At 33.3% G+C, this 20,756-nt stretch overlaps 1 protein-coding gene across 2 annotated transcripts in view; it reads left to right on the top strand.

Moving 5' to 3' along the window:
• The window catches only part of LOC143044940 (uncharacterized), a 99,794-nt gene that overhangs the window by 45,133 nt on the left and 33,905 nt on the right, over window positions 1-20,756 (top strand). Inside the window, exons 1-2 of one of the 2 annotated variants that reach the window (XM_076217202.1) lie at window positions 11,186-11,301; window positions 19,988-20,048. The exons of the other annotated variant lie outside the window; for it this stretch is intronic. Of the exons in view, the coding sequence (XP_076073317.1) occupies window positions 11,234-11,301; window positions 19,988-20,048 (129 nt within the window). The 5' untranslated portion in view covers window positions 11,186-11,233. Of the gene's footprint in view, window positions 1-11,185; window positions 11,302-19,987; window positions 20,049-20,756 lie in introns of those variants that run through there. 2 annotated transcript variants of the gene reach the window in all.

The following is a 20,756-nucleotide window of genomic DNA, read 5'->3' as shown; positions in this document are numbered from 1 at the left end:
CCAGATAACGAAAAAAATATTCAGATATAAAATTTTCAACCTTTTACATTGATCCTAACATGGGATATGGAAAAAAAAATAGTAGCAAAAATAACAGAAATCTCCAGACTATAGACAAGCTTGTATGTGAGAAGAATTAGAACGCCAATAACAACAACGAGAAGAATTCATAGTAAAACAATACTAGAAGTTTTCCATTAATATAATTATATTACAATTATATATTGACATAATAACGAGTATCGTTTTTTTTTTTTTGTGCTTCTGTTACAAAATAAATTGTGTGGACTTAAAATAAAATCAAAGAAGTGCTCAGCAACAAATAGCATTCCTCTTTTATGTGTTGTTGCTATCATCTGGACCTAAACACAAATTTGAATCTTTTTTCGAGGTCCATTGTTATTAAAGAAGTGCGATGTAAAAGATATTATTCTTCTATGACTTGTAGTTGATTATATTTTGTATCTTAATGTACCTTAACCAGAATTAATTTAGGTCAAGTAGTTATCAAAGGTACTAGGATTATAATTTAGTACGCCAGATGCTCGTTTCGTCTACATAAGACTCATCAGTGACGCTCATATCAAAATATTTATAAATCCAAACAAGTACAAAGTTGAAGAGCATTGAAAATGACTCTTTTTTCATGGACAATCGTTACTATCCAATAATAGTAAATCATTCTTTTTTACTCACAGTTTGTTTCAATCTTTACCTAAATGCAAAACTTAGATGCATGTTTTTTATTAGTTGTTAGTGGCTTTGAACTAGCTGTCAGTAACTGCGAGTACTCTCAGATCAGTACTTATAGTGTCTTTTTGTTGTTGGGATATACAAGTACCCGCCCACGTCCACTCTATTTTCTTGTTAGATGTATTTATAGTTGTACCCATCTGATGAGTTAAGCCTTTCACAACTGATTTTCATAGTTCGTTCTTATGTTGTTCTGTTACGCCACTGTCCCAGATAGAGGGAGGGTTGATATCCCGCTAACATGTTAAAACCCGCCGCACATTCTGTATATATGTGGCTGTCCCAAGTCAGGGGGAGCCTTTATTTCAGTGGTTGTCGTTTGTTAATGTGTTATATACATGTTAGTTTTTCGATCGTTTGTTTGTACATAAATTAGGAATGTTTTACGTTTATCATTTCGGGGCCTTCTATAGCTGAATATGCGGCATGGGCTTTGCTCATTGTTGAAGGCCGTACTGTGGCCGTTTAGTTGTTAATTTCTGTGATGTCATTTTGTCTCCTGTGGAAAGTTGTTTCATTGGCAAGCATACCACTTCTTTTATATATATTAACCGTGCAAACTGACGAACAAACGTAGTAAACGTTTTATTCATCCCCACAAACTCAGTTTTCATAAGAGATGATAACTTTAAATGAAGATGTTAAACTGGGTCTTGAAAGGGTAAATTTTTCTTATGAAAGTTTATATTTCTATATAAGACTGCTGATAATACTTAGAAGACAAACTACTTGGCGTGCTAAAAAAGCTTGTAAAAAAATAGAATAATTGATGTAAAGTTATGTTAAACACCTACAATGAAATGCTTTAAACTGCATTTTCCATATCTGTTAGATACTTATTCATGTAAAAATGCCAAATTCTGAAAATCGATGCCAAAAATTACTCTATCATGACATATATAAGCTAGCGTAATATGGCACTTATATGTTATAGAAAGCTGACTGTTTTATTTAAAAGGTAATTAAGTTTTTTAAAACTGAGTACGGACTATTAAGTGGCACCTTGCTAAAGTTCTTCAGTAGGAAATGAACTCGAGGAATATATCATACAAATTTTCCTTCGATATTTGATTAAATAAACATTTTATTATTTAACTTACATTTTGCCATTCGTATTTCTTACGACGAACAGAACTACTTCAATCATTCACCTCTTAGTTTCATCTTTTCCTTACATATTTCAATCAGTTTTAAATATTGTATACTGCCTTAATGACTTTAATAACTGTTTAAATTTGTTAGCTGGGCATTACCGTAATTTACCAATTATGGATTCGGTAATTTCCGCTAAAAAACGAAGTTTACCGAATGATCTCATCATACATCAATCTCATCATACATCAATCTCATCATACAACAAAAAACGTATAATGTTGTGATCACTTCATATAATGTTGTGAGCACTCCATATAATGTTTTGACCACTTCATTTAATGTTGTGACCACTGCATATAATGTTTGGACCACTGCGTATAATGTTGTGAGCACTTAATATAATGTTGTGAGCACTTAATATAATGTTGTGAGCACTGCATATAATGGTGTGAGAACTGCATATAATGGTGTGAGCACTGCATATAATGGTGTGAGCACTGCATATAATGCTGATCATTAACATAAGGCAGTCATGGCGTTCCATAAAAAATCGACTTTTCAAGTATGATATATGTGTATATATATTTTAATCTTAGAAAATTTGTTTAGGATGCATATATTTGTTCATTTAAAAAATAGACAGCTATATTGCAATTGAAGAACAGAAAAAGCCCTGACACACCAGCTTCAGCAAAAACAATATGTTTAATACCACTGATAACAGCCTCAATTGGAACCTTATAACATAATGTATTTCAATAAAATATTCTTATAGTTTACATCCATATATTACTTGAATACCATTTGATGATTTTTACTTATTTTCTCTTATACAGGTCTGTCAATTTCAAATTTTTAGGGAAAAAAATGAAATCAGTTAAATGGTCTTTACAAATTAATGAATTCAAAGCGTCAACGGGTGTAAATTTCAGATATTTATTAAAAATCAGATTCTTTGACATGTTTCATAATTTTTACAGAAATACATAACTTTCTGGTTTTAAAAGATAAACACAATACATTCTCTATAAGTAACCTATTAATTCATGCATTTATTTAAAATGTAACTCATATTTATCAAATGTTCATGAATTAAGAAAGAAAAATGTAATGTTTTGCTGTATATTTATCAGATCAAAAAAATAGCATTATTGACTTATTTATGAAAATTGGTAAAAATAATCTAAACATGTAATGAAACCAATAACATTTTAAAAAACAGGGGTCCATGAATTCGTTTTCAAGTTGAATCAGTTTGAATGATAAAAATCAGTCCAAACTTGCATCTCTTTCCACAATATGTCACAGTTTGACGGCGCAAAAAATAAGAGTTTACAATGGCAATTTCATTACCACTCCTGTAACTGTATCGTATGCCCTTAATCAATACAATTTTTACTATTCTTCGATTGCGTGGAATTTTCTTTTTGAATTATTTTTTATAAACAGAGATTAAAAAATTTACATATATAACACATTTGATAACTTGAAATGATTGAATAATATTAATCCATTTTGAATTTATAATTAAAACCATGCTGTTTACATGGTTAACATAAGTTCTTCAGAATAAAGAATGTTATCGCTATTTTGTGCATTTTCCTTTGATCTTTTTTTGTGATAATTTTCATATCATGCTTCTCGCTTGAGATGGAAAAATTATCGCTAGAAACTAAGGAGGCCACGTGGCGTTGCTAACGAAATTGACATGATATTGACAACGTCGTCATAGGTAAAATAGCGATAAACAGATTATCATTGGTCATCATAACTCGATTGCTTTTCTCTCTTTCGCTGTACCAGCTCAAGCGAGAAAAGCAATCTCGTTGAGATGATAAACGATAATCTATAATTATCAAATTGTCATGCACCTAATATATTTCCTTAACTTTAAAACACTTTCAAACTTTTATATGGTGCACATGATGTTAATAATTCATTTATTATAACTTTAATGTGTTGCATTCTGAAATTGACATATTTGACCTAGGTACGACAACCGTTCATGCTGGCTGTTCAAACTCCTCCCTCTGGAAATTCACAATGCCAGTCTTTTGCTTTTTTACAAACAATAAAGGGGGGTTCTTGTAAGAGCCTACACATACGCTTTTACACTTAAACTTGTTGGGCATAGAAATTACCTTAATTGTCCTATTCAGAATAAAAATATTTGATCACTCGGGCAAAAATAATCACGAATATAATGCCTACCCATGTTAAAACTACAATAAAGTATAGCTTGCATCAATTATTTCTTAAGTACATATGTCACATAGGACCGGTGCAAAAAATAAAAACATTTAATAAAAGTTAAAACCCTATGGATGTTAGACTGAAAAAAAAATGATGTCCTATGCCAACTTAGTGATAAAAAGTTGGTGTCCTATCCTACTTTTCCAATGTATTGTAAATAAAAGTATACTTAAGAGAGGCATTTCACATATGTTGTCTTTATAATATGACCAAAAGCAACAGTTTCATGTTTTATTTTGTTGATTAACATACAATTACAGGCATGGCATTAGCATAAATTATACTATGACTATACAAAGACATTGCATAGTGCAATCAACCCACAAATAGGTGTTTGTTAAACTGAAAAATTAATGAAGCTACATGTATCTAATATAGAATTTTATCAATACTTTCATACGCGTAGCTACGTTTACGTCAAAACGCCCGGGCGTACACTTGAATTTTGAAAATAAAACATATAATTGACATAGAAAAAGAAAAACTGGTCAAAAGCACATCATCCTTGTGCTTCTGTAATTTTGAATAAAAAGGGACTAAATTTACTCAAATAGATCATTTAATATATTTGTTCGAATCTTTTGTAAAAGTCTGAAAGTCTGAATCCACTATGAATTCTACGTACTTTTCTTATATTTTAAGCAATTCACTATCTACTCAGATTCGATATGCTGTTTGTATTTTTGTCGAGCCTGTGATATGTGATATATGTCCAAAAAGCGAGACAAAGCGGCGTCAATGATTTAGGTTCCGAATGTGGATAAAGTCTTTTAAATGACTCTCCGTGAAATTTTACGAAAGTTGGACAGAAACTGTTTATGATCAAAAGAGTATTCAGAGCAATATAATTTAATTTCCCGCATTTTAAGGACAAAATGTATTTCTTTCTGCAATTAATAAGTGGTCGCATGCAGTTTGGGCTTGCAATTTGTTATTTTTCAATTACATTAACCAAGGATTTGTATTTACTATAATATACAAATCCTTGCATTAACTACTTTTATGAAAATGCCGAAGAAGCTTTTTCTATGCCTAATGTCTAAAGCTAAAATTTTGAAAGCATTTGTTTTCGTTCATTTTTCTGTTCTTTTCTGATAGACAGACAGACGGGATCTTCTGTACGCAATTAATTGTTTTACATGCTCAATTTATAAACCTTCATAAACTGTCGTGAAATATTCCAGTTCAAGAAAAAAATATCAAAAGAAAATTTTAGATTTTTTGTAATGATAAATTGATTCACTTTTTGTTGGAAGAAATCCTAGGTGTTCCAGATTTTTTTTTTATATTGCACCTCTTCGAAATATATTTTTTTTTTCGTGTTCATTAAAACTTGAGGTGCTTTTGTCGATTGTATGCTCACTCACGACACCCTTTAAACTTATTTAAAATTAATATTGGTTTGGACGTTTTATCTAAAACCAATGACCATTATGCTAGCTTCCAGTTTAAGACGATGAATAAGTTAACATATTACAAAATTTAACCAAAACAAACAAACCATTTAGATTCAAAAGTATTTTGCTATCAATGATTTTTTACTGACAGGAATCATTACGTTATCTCATTCTCGATAGCTTTCGGGGGCTTCGTCCCTTTCGAACTCACTACCAGCATGTGCTTTAACATTGAGCGGTTGGTACCCCTCATATCCCTCGCCAAGGTTCGGGCGTCCACGTAAAAACGACCCAGCTACGCCACTGACCTTTAAATGTTAATTATAAAATTCAATTTATTAAAACATTACTGTTTACATGTACATAGTTATTCCAATTATGTTATTCATTAGATAGTTATATTTTCTTTTACATTTATATGTTATAGACTGTTAATTCAAGTTTTGTTATAATGGTAATAAAAATTATTTCAAAGTTATCGTTTGAAAAAAACTTGTGTCCTATGGATATTATCTGTGAAAAAAGTGATGTCCCAACAAAAGCGATTCCGGAAAAAAGTATCTGTCCTACTGCACTTTGCACCGGGCTGAGGGTGTGGTGTTGATTTTTTTTTATGTAATTGTATATGTGTAAATATTTTACTATTGTGTAAGATCAATACGTGACACTTTAATGAAATAAATTTATCTTATCTTATCTTTATCACATAACAATAACAGTTCTTGATTTTGTGCAAATATAATTAGCCTGGGGTCCTGGCTAATCTTGTCAGTATACGACGCGCAGCTAGATTGGGCCGGATCCCAGGCTAAAATATAATGTACAATATTATCCTGATTTAGAGTAATTTATGTATGAAAAAAACTGTACTTAATAATTTGAAATTTTAGTTGAGAAAACTTTAAGTTTTGCCAAATACAGCTAAGAATATCTATTATTTAATTAAAGAATCAAGTTTAAGGCAAAGCATAACAAACAAGCAATTTATGTGGAATTAACGGCCACAGTTCACTTTGAATGACGAGGTCTGACATGATAACAGAATGCCGACATGATTGATTTAACTGACAAATCTGTGCACCATTGGTAGCAATGGATGCTCAAGTTCCTCCAGGTTAAATCCTAAAGAGAACGAGGGCCATGATCCCCAAATACGTCGGGTCTTATTCGCATCACCCCCTGGTTTCAGGGGAGTAAAGATTAACAATTTCTAGATTAAACAAACAGTTAAGCTCGAACTGGTACCAATTCAGAACCGGCCACTCAGGGTAGACATGAGATGGTCTCAACAGAACTTCCTGCGGTAACGCAGGAAAGTAAAAAACTAATATGATCCGACGTACAATACAGGAACGGATCATGACCCCTTAATCTTGCCAGACCCCGCCAAACAACCTTTTACTGTGACAAAATTTTTATTACCATATAATGAACAATTATACTAGTATTGGAGATATAAACTCTGAAAGTTCACAACAAAAATTTAAAGTTCTATATGTGTTCCAGGTGGATAAACTAAAATCATACTGATTGTTCCAATCGCATTGCTGGTGGCTGATTGTCCTGGTAAAACTGTATAACACTCACTCGAATATTTAGAATACGATAGTTCTCAAAAGTTTGTTCAGCAAGCAATTCCATCGGCTTAGTCTAGTCATCTTTAATTTGTCCAACAACGTATTTAGTATCAGGCTTCTCTCTGAACAGCCTGAAAAATGAATAAAAACAGCAGCAGACACAAGTAATTGTTGATAGAGTGTGAGGGGAGGTGGGTGGGTTTTGAAACTTTCACTTATCCAGAGCGGCTAGTTCAACTGTGAGGCTGAAGTCACGTGATGTTTATAAGCCGGAAGCGAGATGCGGATCCGAATGATAAAATATGTCAATTAAGGAAAATAAATATATTAATCAAATCTCTTTCATTAAATTGGTTTATCTTATAAGTGATAAACCTTATTAATTAAAGAATCAAGTTTAAGGCAAAGCATAACAAACAAGCAATTTATGTGGAATTAACGGCCACAGTTCACTTTGAATGACGAGGTCTGACATGATAACAGAATGCCGACATGATTGATTTAACTGACAAATCTGTGCACCATTGGTAGCAATGGATGCTCAAGTTCCTCCAGGTTAAATCCTAAAGAGAACGAGGGCCATGATCCCCAAATACGTCGGGTCTTATTCGCATCACCCCCTGGTTTCAGGGGAGTAAAGATTAACAATTTCTAGATTAAACAAACAGTTAAGCTCGAACTGGTACCAATTCAGAACCGGCCACTCAGGGTAGACATGAGATGGTCTCAACAGAACTTCCTGCGGTAACGCAGGAAAGTAAAAAACTAATATGATCCGACGTACAATACAGGAACGGATCATGACCCCTTAATCTTGCCACGTGAGTGAGTCTATACACACTCATTAAATACCCCCCCCCCCCCTTTTTTTCTTCTTAACCCCTTGAAAACCATAAGAAATTCTATTTTAAATTATACTTCTGGGAAACGCCGGATTTTTTGAGATGATAGGAAAGTTTCAATACCCCCTTGTATGTTATTCAAGTATATATCATAACCAATATCGGATAAGTGAGTTCCGTCATATCTATACAAGTTCATCTCTCGAGCTCGGATATTAGGATGCTGAATAACACAGTGCCCATCATTCAAGGCATAATTGTTGATAGCCGAGTTTACTCGTTTTCGAGATCTTTCGATAGCTTTTCCATCTGTAGCACCGTGCCAATACCTTCGCATTAACATTTCACTCCATACGATGCGAGTGTTAGGTAGAAGTAAATGCAGACGCAGAATATCCCTTTCAATATTTTGGATGAGTTCCAAAGATTTAACTTTGACCAGATCATTGGAACCAAGCTGAATGATTATCATGGCGGGAGGAGAAAATTTGTCAACTGCATGGGATACCTTGGCATTAAAATCATTCCACAACATACCCCTTTTTCCAAACCAGCGTATGTACACCCCTCTGCTTTGAAGACCAATGTTTGGGCCCCCGTATCTCGTTTTTGCATTTGTCTGTGCCCAATATACAATTGAAGATCCGACGAACCAAATAGCTTTTGAACCTAAAAGGAGGTAATATGTATTATAATATTAAAAACACTTCGTTTGAGCTGTAATGAAAGTTAAATTTAAGACTCAGATACGAATATATCGTAAATATGCAACGGAAGACCATCGACCGCACTGCTTGATAATATCGTCTTTAACACCATTTTTTGCCATGTCAGTAGCTCGTCCTATCCGAAAAGAATGAGAACGAATGTGGAACGGTAGTTCACAGAAACCCAAACATTTTTGAAGCAGGGAACAAAATTGATATTTTGTTAAGGCCAAACCATTAAAATGTGTATATAATTTATTTGATCCATTTACGCCGGAGTAACGAACCTGCAAGTAAGATTGTAATAGCGTGATTGGACAGATATTCGAATCTGCATGGCTTTGAATGATCAGGGTTATGGAAGTATGCTTTTGATCGGTTTTTGAGCTGCATATTTTTACATGTAATTCGGTTTGACTCTTACTCTTATCAAAAGTGATATCTTCACATTTCAATGCATGTCCGCTTTCGTCAGTACGACTGTTTATAGCCAACTCACTTACCCGTAGCATGGCGAAATACGCAAGAGAAAAAGCAGAAGAAAACAATATAGTTTCATATTGAGAATTGCAGACGCTCTGTAGACTGTGAATTAAACGTTTTAACAAGTCGAACGATATCGGCGTTCGAACATCTGGTTTTTGCGGATTTTTTCTACGCAATCCTTCAATCATTTTGCAGATGATGAATGATTTCGTGTTATCTGTTACATTGTTAATCTTGTGTGTGTGTGCCAATCCGGATATGTAGGTAGAAACAGTAGACGCAGAGAAACCTTTGTACGACAGGTATGCTATGAATTGAGCTATTTCGTCGATAGGTACCGGCCAAATATCGCGATTGTTATAAATAATGCGAAACTTTTTTAAACATTCTACTGCTGTTTTATAAGTTTTCCAGGAGTTCGGAGCCATTGAACATTTAAGTAATAGGTCTGCCTCGTCTTTTAAACATTCCAGAGATGGGCCGGAATCGAGTATGGGTTCGCATCTGCTGTGGGGCATAGTTTCCGGAACTTCTGAAAATCACAACGAGAGAGGGAGTCAGCAAGAGAATTCAAATGACCTGGGATATGTTCGGCTTTAATCAATATGTTGCATTCCAAGCAGGCCAATACAAGTTTTCTGATTAGGGACATAACACTTGTCGACTTTGAAGACTTTTTATTGATTATAGAAACTACGCTCTGGTTATCTATGTGAAATAAAATTTTCTTGTTTTTTAACATGCCTCCCCAAATGTCCAAAGCAACGACTACAGGGAACAGTTCTAGAAAGGTAATATCGGTTAAAATTCCAGAATTTATCCAATTGTGGGGCCAACTCGCCTGGGCCCATTTCCCTTCAAAATAAATACCAAAGCCTTTTCCGACCCCACCTGCACTGTCAGTGAACAATTCGAGATCTGAGTTTGATGACCAGAATTTATCCAGAATTACGGTAGTACCGTTGTAGTTTGATAGAAATAGTAACCAAATATTAAGGTCTTCTTTCATAGCCTTAGTTATTCTGGTTCTGTGTTGGGGCCTACGCAAATTGCAAGTGGCGTCAATCAAACGACGACAAAAGGCTCGACCCGGGACAATTACTTGACATGCAAAATTTAGTATACCAATCAAAGATTGTAAATCCCGAAGGGTGATTTTGGATCTACCTAAACAATAAGAAATTCTGGCTTTTAACTCAATAAGTTTGTCTTCGGGGAGACGCATTATCATGTTGATAGTGTCAAATTCTATACCAAGGAATATCAACACTTCCGTTGGCTCGACCGTTTTTTCCTCTGCTAACGGAACCCCCCAAAGTTTACAAGAATCCTGAAAACACTTTAGAGTGTCGTGGCATTGAGAAGTTTGTGCCTCGCCTCCAAACAGAAAATCGTCCAAATAATGTAAAATATTGTCGTTTTTTGACTGTTGCTGTACAACCCAATGCAAGGCGGTGGAAAAAGGATTCAAATAGCGCCGAGCTAATACTGGCCCCCATTGGGAGGCATTTATCAAAGAAATATTGATTCTCAAATTTGAACCCCATCAGATCAAAATCACCCGGAGAGAGTCTTAGCAAACGAAAAGCCGATTTTACGTCGCACTTGGCCAAGAGCGTGTTCTTTTTCAATCTGTGAATCATATTGACAGCGTCGTCTATACTTGAGTATTTTACAGAACAGAAACTTTCACTTATCCAGAGCGGCTAGTTCAACTGTGAGGCTGAAGTCACGTGATGTTTATAAGCCGGAAGCGAGATGCGGATCCGAATGATAAAATATGTCAATTAAGGAAAATAAATATATTAATCAAATCTCTTTCATTAAATTGGTTTATCTTATAAGTGATAAACCTTATTATATCATCTACAAAACATGAAAAAAAAAAACTTTAATCTTATGATACGCACCGTGTATCTACTTACAATAAAGCTTTTGGTATAATTTGATTTGATGGTTGTTGATTTTTTCCTTACATTTTGTGGTGATTAGTTACACGAGAATATGGCGCTCTCTTATCTAAAGACTTGAATACCGTTCGACTGGTTTCAAATTTATTTGCCATCTGAGCCAAGTGACGGGAAAAGGAACAGATAAAAAAGCGGGGAATGTGAAATAAAAAAATGTCAAATCCACTATTCACGTTCAGACCTACGAAAGATAAATTACAGCCGTTCGAGAAACGTTTTTCGTAAGAATATTTACCCTTACCTTTACCTATCCTGAATTTGCCACCTCTGTCAGATGAACCACTGTCATTGTTGTCCTTTGTCAGTGTGAATTAAACTATTTAAGGTTCATCATAACAAACAAACAAATATGGCTGTATTTACATGCCAAAAATTACTCTGAGTACAGACTTACCTGTGAAGTTGGAAAAGTTTTAATGCCTGGCATCCACTAGATATAAAAAAGTTAAAAGCATTTTGGGTTTCAGAAAGATAAAATCTCTTTTGGATTTTGATGGACATTTTTTTTCCTTCATGCAAAAGGTGTGAAATCACCTAAGTTGTGGTATAACTATGAGATGCTCCCTCAGGTAAAAAACCGGTTTGTATTGTTTTGATTATCATTAATTGACCTGGACAACAGGTTTCTTCATAACTTTGGGTGAGTTAAAGAGTTTACCTGAGTCAGTAAGTGGACAGTATCAAAGTAATTCAGGTGTTTGTTTATTTTTACACCTTCTGCAGAAAGGAAAAAAAATGCCCATCAAAAACCAAGAAAGATTATATCTTTCTTAAACAAAAAATGCATTTAACTTTTATATATCTAGTGGATGCTAGGCATTAAAACTTTCAAAACAGCACAGGTAAGTCTGTACACAGAGTAAATTTTGAGGTGAAAATACGGCCATATTTGTCCATTTGTTATGATGAACCTTAAAATCCATGAATTGTCACTTCATATTGTATATACATACACGGTCACAATAACAACGGTGCACTGATAAAATCGGTTACTTAAAAATATATTGAACCAATACTTTGTACACTGTACATATCCCACCAACAATTTATCTACAGTTACAGTTCTCATTTCTAATTATCATTTATATTTCCATGTCACAGGCATTTTGTTCACTATTCTAACATTGATGAACGCTTTTGATGTTGGCTAAAGCATAGTCCAGCACTGATTTTCTCAATGTGAACGTGTTGTTGATTTACCAAAGCTAGGTACCCCATACTTAATGGGTTTTGTTACCTGTCCGTCCGTTCATCAGTCCGTCAGTCATGTCAGTCCTGTTTCTTGTCATCGCAACTTCTCTCAAACCACACCAACAGAAATTTTCATGAAACATTTTTAGATATATTCTATGTAGATGTGCATATCGACAGGAAATTTGACAGGAAATTACAATTTTTTTTTAGGAGTTACGCCCTTATGAACTTATTTGCTTCAATAAACTACTGCAAGTTTGTCATCGCAACTCTTCTAAAACCACACAACAGAATTTCATACAACTTTTAAGATAATAAGGACATATCATCTCAAATTGTGTTTTCGACCATCTAATGTTTTCGACCTTATTCTACTTTCACTTCCCTTATGCTGTGCATGCCCGCATGATGTCATATTCGGCTGCTATATATACTTAGTAACAATACCAAATGACAGTCAATGACAGTCAGAGCTCAGACATAAATAAGTCTGAATCTGCTTATAACTCAGAGGTCTAAATTTGTAAGTTTTATGATTTGTCTCCCTTTATCGCAAGACAAAATATGACTTTAATAAGTCAAATATTTTAAAGCAAGAAATAATTGACCAGAATCAAAAAGTTGCAAATATGGGGGGGCTAGAGGGGGTCTCATCCCGATTTCCTGGTTTTAATATCAGAAAATCCCGAAATCCCGGACATATTTTGTTAAAAATCAGAGCGACACTAATACCAAGGAGATTAGACATTTATCATGAATTTTGGTTAGCATTTCATTCGCGTACAGTGGATATTAAATATGGCATTTGCTACAGTTACTTTAAAAAAGGAGCAAAAAATAACAATAAGATCTGGATCTACTCTGTTTCTAGATGTGATTCTGATTGAAGTATTATGAAAATGGCACTTTTATATCTGTCCAAGGTACAGTTTTTTGTCAATCCCGTTATATTTCAACATAAAAATCCCAATTTCCCATGGCTAAAAACGTGGGTTTCCCGTATCCCGATGTTTTTCTATCCCGAATTCCCGATCTTTAAAAAGGCAATCCCAATTTCCCGTTGCTAAAATCGGCCAATCCCGGCGTCCCGAAAATGGTCTCGCCCCCCTCAAATATCGACTCCTACAAGTCGATAAGTTATAAAATTTGGTTAACTTCAAGACCCATGCATATGGACCATAATTTGGTATTCGGCCTTTGGTTTCTTTTTGTATCCTTTTTTATAAGTTCTAAAACTTTAACTTTTATTCTGTGGGTTGTGTTGATGTTAGAATAGTATTAATGGAACAATTGAGTTTTTCGAGAAAAAATTAATACATTTTGATTCACCGTTTACTTGACAGGAAACAAAACAGGAAACCAATCTTTATTTTCTTTATTTTGCGCAATATATTTCAAAAGACATAAATGAACACCATTACTAGTGTTACTTGCTTCATGTTAATATTTAAAATCTATTTTCAATGTTAAATTAAAGTTTTTTTTAAACGCGACAGGAAACCATAAGAAACCGAAAGCATTTTTTTAGTTTTATTTTATTGCAAAATCTGCTTAAAATGATCTGAACAGTATACTTTTTCTTAAAATCCATCTTAAATGTAACAGTATTATAAAACTCCTAAATATGTGCTTGTTTTGAAAACAATTAGTACAATTTATTCAGGAATTTCCGTATTTTCTTCATTGATACAGGATACCATAATCGTTGTATCTGGATGTTTTAGCCAAAAAAATGTATTTATATTTGGTTTTGAAATTCCAGTTACAATTGTATATACAATTTATTCCAAATCATTGGTAATGTAAAATTCTTTAAATCCAGTAAAGAAAACAACTTTTAACTTGGAATTAGCATCTTTAAAATAGGCACCATGTGATATTTGTGACCTGTACACCATCTACATGGTTTCCACATTTTAACCTACTTTAGTGGGCTAAAATCAATAAAGTACTTCCTTTCAAGTCATGCATGGTAAAAGTTTACTTTTCCTTTGACAAGTTTATTGCGTTTCTGATAAGTGTTTGCAGAACATGAATAAAAAAAATTAATTAAAAATTGTGACAAAGATACCAACTTTGTACATTCCAAGTGTAACGGTACATTAACATGTATTTTTTATTAAATTATCTTTATTCACCTAAAATATCCAGTAATATTTACTGTTGAAGCTAAATCAATCCAACGAACATCGACACCATGATAGGAGACGTAATTTCGATTGAATTTTCCAAGGACCCTTTACATCGTTATTGGGAAACGAAGTGTGTTAAAACGTCGGTCAAATCTGAAATCGATTTTGTCAAGTCATTGGGCATTTATTTTCACACAAGATCGTATTTAACATTATGCACATAGGAAAAATAATAGACCCCCGGCGCAATCTCTTTGAAAATTGTATTTTCCTTTTTTAAACAAGACGAAACAAGCCTACAGATTATGTTTGCTTACATCCCGTTGGAAACAAATACAATGTTTAGACCTAGTATTTCGTATATATCCGGCTGTAAGGGCGTGATCACATGTTAGTCACATGTTTCACGTATGACCGGAAATGATTAGAACTTAACGACAAAAACAATTTTAATAAATAAATGGACTTCTGTTTCGTGTGAAATGTAACGCATAACGATAACGTCATTTTCTAACTTAATTATTACGAAGAACAAAACAAGAATGTAAATCATCTCTGATTTACCTGTTTGAACATCTCGCGAGAGTTCGTATTTGCATATTGTTGCAAAGAATTCTTTTACAACAAAGCAGATTAAACCATCTGAAATGTGCGTTACGAAATGGGAAACCAAAATAACGACAGTGTTCTTACACCTGCTACAGAAATACTTGTAGTTCTCGGCATTTTCTTCTCACTATTATTGGTCGATGTTCTTTGTTATTTTAAAGCAAAAATTACGAATTTGCCGGTGACGATTATCTATAAATTAGTCAGCGTTATGCACTTCGGACGCGAAAAGTAACGCGAGAAACAACACACAAATACGGTCGTATAATCTTTGAAATTTGTTAATTTCAATTTTTTTTCTAGGGAAGAGTAGCATACACTTGTATGTTGATAAAAATAATGGCATCTTTAGATGTAGTTACAACTTTTCTTACAGTAATTCACATTTTATCACTTTTCTATAGTTATAGGAAACGGAGCCCAATAGCAAATTATGGTCCATATTTATAATAAGGTCATGCATCTAAATCAAATAATGACAACACTGAAAGACAATGTTTTGTTTTGTAACATTGTCTTTTAAAAAAAATATGAATGAGAGTCTAAAAAATCGGAGGTAATGTTAATTAACCTTACAATGCAACCACCTGGAACCACACTTAATGAGGTTAAACATCTGTGTTTAGTAAGGATATTCAATTAGCTCCTTAAATATAGATAACTCAAGTCCTTGTGAAATCTCAGACAGGTTTTTGCTGTTATAGGTGGTGTACTTTGTCCACCAAGTAAAATTAAGTTTTTTCATCAACATAAATAGACCTAAACAAGTCTGTCATTTTTTGACTTAAATAAGTCTAAAATTGAAAACACATTTTTATAATAAATACATGTTTTGACTTCTTTAAGTCAAAAACAGAAAACGACTTGTTTATGTCTGGGCTCTGACTGAATGATACCAGTAAAGATTTTCCAAATAAATTTATTATAATTAAGTATTTACATTTTTTTTTATTTAATATCACATTTTAGTACCCTTTCACTAATACTAGTTTTACCTTCCAAAAGAATCGATCTAAAATGAAAAAAAAATCTAAAAATAAGGCAGAGTTCTTTTTGCATGCAAAGTTAACTTCAACATGTTAAATGTCATTAAGTCACATGACTGTCATGTGGTTAGTTGTAGTACTTAAAGGTAATTTGAATACGGAAATACGCATGCTCCTTAATACAGTTTTTTACCTGAAAAAACAAAATATCAGTTCATTTTTATTTACAGAAAAAAAGTCTTTCAGTGAAGATTACAGACAATACTCACCAATCTCACTTCAGTTCACAATGCATTAACTGATTTAAGAAGTATTTAACAAACACATGAATGTATACCATGTATACAAGACCATACAAGGCTTCCAAAGTGCCTCATTTTGAAATGTGTATATCTTGTCCAAAAAAGATATCAAAATAATATTTTATATCTTATAGTTGTATTATGTAAGTTGTGTAACCATTTAATTCATTAAGTCATCAGTTTGATTGCCTCTTTACACATTGATATAAACTTTGGTATCAAATTTATAACTAATTCCGGATTTGTATGAAATGTCATTTCCTACTTTCGACCCATTTCTTAGATAGGTCGAAAACACAAGACGCTTGTAATTGTCAACAAAGGTGCCAACAATCTAATTATGAACTCAAATAAAAAAAAAATAGTTTAAAGATCGAAATATATTTCAGATACAATTATTTTAGGCACAAGTATACTAGTGACTTTCAAAATATTAGGCATGTCTATGTTCAAACATATAAAAGGGAAATTCGGAAAAATATGTTAGTAGGTCGAAAATACAATACACGAAAATACTTCGTAGACAATGGTAGATGTCGTTCCAACAGGAAATTACGATTCAATATTTTATGTTAATCAATTTTTTTTCTTACCAGTGCTTCTTTTTCACAACTACCTTTTCCCTTTTTTACTGGGAAAATATCTATTATTTTTATCACATTGGGAAATTTATGATAAACCATAAATTTGACCATGTTGACTGGAACTTCAATTTGCAAACCCCCTTTCAACAGATAAACCCTAAATTTGAAATAAGACCCCTTATTGGCAGTGATGATACATAAATAGACCCTCAAATCTGCACATATAGTCATTTTAGGCAAGAAAAATGTTTAAATGACTGTTCTTCAGTTTGTATTCATCATTTGTTCACGCACAATTAATACTGATCAGACTGCACTGTTTGGAAAATAGTTGTCTTTTTATGCCCCACCTACGATAGTAGAGGGGCATTATGTTTTCTGGTCTGTGCGTCCGTCCGTCTGTCCGTTCGTCCGTCCGTCTGTCCGTTCGTTCGTCCATCCGTTTGTCCCGCTTCAGGTTAAAGTTTTTGGTCAAGGTAGTTTTTGATGAAGTTTAAGTCCAATCGACTTCAAACTTAGTACACATGTCCCCTATGATATGATCTTTCTAATTTTAATGCCAAATTAGAGTTTTTACCCCAATTTCACGGTCCACTGAACATGGAAAATGATAGTGCGAGTGGGGCATTCGTGTACTGAGGACACATTCTTGTTTTGGAATAATTTTAAGCCATTTTTTTTACAAATTGGGATTCTTCTCCAGGGGAAAAAGCCTTTATTCTCCAGTAATGTAAGGCAAACAATATCACTGCTTACAGTGTTTTTTTTCTCCAGCCGTCCAGGGCCAATATTGGGATGTGGGGTATGTGAGCGCGCTCACTTAGGTTCTTAAATTTTAAAAAGATGACGTCACACAGCGACGTTTCCGTATATTTTGCTTTTTCAGTAAGAGCTATAATAAACAAGTCGTTTTTTGTTTTTGACTTAAATAAGTCAAAACATGTATTTATTATAAAAATGTGTTTTCAATTTTAGACTTATCTAAGTCAGAAAATGACAGACTTGTTTAGGTCTATTTATGTTGATGAAAATACTTAATTTTATTTTGTGGCCAAAGTACACCACCAATGACAGTAAAAACCTGTCTGAGAGTTCACAAGGACTTGAGCTATCTATATTTAATTATCTAATTGAACATCCTTACTAAACACAGATGTTTTACCTCATTAAGTGTGGTTCCAGGTGGTTGCATTGTAAGGTTAATTAACATTATCTCCGATTTTTTAGACTCTCATTCATATTTTTCTTTAGAAGACAAAGCATTGTCTTACAATGTTGTCTTAATTTGATTTAGATGCATGACCTTTTTATCAATATGTGTGGGTCTTGAAGTTGACCAATTTTGATAACTTATCGACTTGTAGGAGTCAATATTTGCAACTTTTTGATTCTTGTCAATTATTTCTTGCTTAACAATATTTGACTTATGTAAGTCATATTTTGTCTTGCATTAAAGGGAGACAAATCCTAAAACTTACAAATTTAGACCTCTATGAGTCAAAAGCAGATTTAGACTTATTTATGTCTGAGCTCTGACTGTAATATGAGTAAACACTTCATCTGTTGATAAATGCTGTGAACATTTTGTGTCTATCTAAATATGTTTATCTATGTTGAACATGTTGAAAGAGATGCATAGTATCAAATTATAAAAATACAAAGTTAGAAATCACTAATTTCAATAAGTGCCCTGACTATAATCATTGATAATCATGATCATGATGATAATCAATTTAATTAAAATCTCGATTCAGAATAAAAAAAATTCTGTCATCTGCCTGACCCAAACGAATATTTATTTTTCTCTAGAAGGGGGAATCTACAATTGTCTGAAAATGTTAAATACATGTATATATAGAATATTGGGTGAGTTTTACAGTTTTTAATACACAAAATAGCTTGTAAATCATTTTGTTGTTGTTAAAAGTGCATTTTCAAGTCCTATCGCAGGAAATTATTCAAATTTCAATAAAACATATATATAACAATGTACTTGTTATAAGCTGATGATTTGATTGACAACAGGTAATCTTATCATCAACATTTAGGTCGCTGATGCTGGGCCTTTTTAAAACCTGCAACATTTTTCAGACCATGTCACGGAATGTAGCTGTTTTTTACGTGCACCCTTTTATGAAGTTTGTAGATAGTTATTAAAATTATTAAACTGAAATTAGATTATTATAAATGAAGGTGCAAACATTCAGTGCACCTTCTAAAATTGAAATATCAACAATCAAAAGAATTTGCATCTATATTAAAAAAATTCTTCATATTTGGGAAATAGAAAGTAAAATAAATTTTATTAAGATTATTGAAGTGAAAACAATCCTAAAAACCATTCATCTCCAGTGTCATACAATTATTATCCAAAAATCAATAAATTATATTGTAAGAGGAGTTGAAGTTGAAAAGAAATAGTCACCTATGTTTGAACAGAAAGTTGTGTAGATTTTCCTCTTATAGGGTTAACATGGATCAGTGATAATGTTAATTTTATAGCCATGACTTTTATGCTATGGTGAATCTATCATTTTTGTGAAGCAGATTCCTGTGTCAGTATACCAAACTGGTTGAAGTACAGAATTTACATTTTTCTCTTGCTTCATGTATGATCATCATGATAAATTCCCTGGAGTAATTTTGTCGAGCCTTCCACTTTAATAATAAGTCGAAAAGAGAGACATATTGATCCTACACTGCATTGGCGGCGGAGGCCACAAATATTCACTCTGCAGTTAAAGTTTTTTAAATTTTAATAGCTTTCTTAGACTAAATGTATACTGGATTTCTACAAAACTCGGGACAGAAGCTTGTTTATGATCATAAAATAATATCCAGAAGTAAATTTTGTAAAAATAAAATTCCATTTTTTCCATATTTTACTTATAAACATGATAAATGGACTAAGTTTTTCTGCTGGGAAACATAACCTTCACTCTGTGGTTAAAGTTTTTAAAATTTTCTAATTTCTAACTTTTTTAAAGTATCCTAGGTTTGTACCAAGCTTGGACAGAAGCTTGTTTATGATCATAAGATAGTATCCTATATCATGTATATGCACTCTTGTTTTAAAACATTTGTATATTTATTTTTTTAGGAAACGAGAAACTACTGTCAGAAAATGGACATTTGTACGGGATTCTGAATCAGTCTCTGAGGTAATATCAGTAAAAATAACTCAGGCGCAGATCCAGGGGTGGGGGGGGGGGGGTTTCCCGGGGTTGCAACCCCCCCTTTTTTTCTTCTTTTTTTTTTCTTTGTTTTTCAGTAGTCAGGCTTTTACAATCCCTTTACATCACCACCTGACTATGGTGTTAAGGGGTTTGATATATAAATACAATAAAGAAGCTGTGATTTTTAGCTCACCTGGCCGAAAGGCCAAGTGAGCTTTTCTCATCACTTGGCGTCCGGCGTCGTCGTCGTCCTGCGTTTACTTTTACAAAAATCTTCTCCTCTGAAACTACTGGGCCAAATTTAACCAAACTTGGCCACAATCATCATTGGGGTATCTAGTTTAAAAAATGTGTCCGGTGACCCGGCCAACCAACCAAGATGGCCACCATGGCTAAAAATAGAACATAGGGGTAAAATGCAGTTTTTGGCTTATAACTCAAAAACCAAAGCATTTAGAGCAAATCTGACATGGGGTAATATTGTTCTTAGGTCAAGATCTATCTGCCCTGAAATTTTCAGATGAATCGGACATTCCGTTGTTGGGTTGCTGCCCCTGAAATGGTAATTTTAAGGAAATTTTGATGTTTTGGGTTATTATCTTGAATATTATTATAGATAGAGATAAACTGTAAACAGCAATATATTCAGCAAAGTAAGATCTACAAATAAGTCACACATGACCAAATGGTCAG

The sequence above is a fragment of the Mytilus galloprovincialis genome, chromosome 9 (genome assembly GCF_965363235.1).
Source record: "Mytilus galloprovincialis chromosome 9, xbMytGall1.hap1.1, whole genome shotgun sequence".
Classification (NCBI taxonomy): domain Eukaryota; kingdom Metazoa; phylum Mollusca; class Bivalvia; order Mytilida; family Mytilidae; genus Mytilus; species Mytilus galloprovincialis.
Note: the sequence above shows the minus strand (reverse complement) of the source record. Positions and strands in the feature narration are given on the sequence as shown.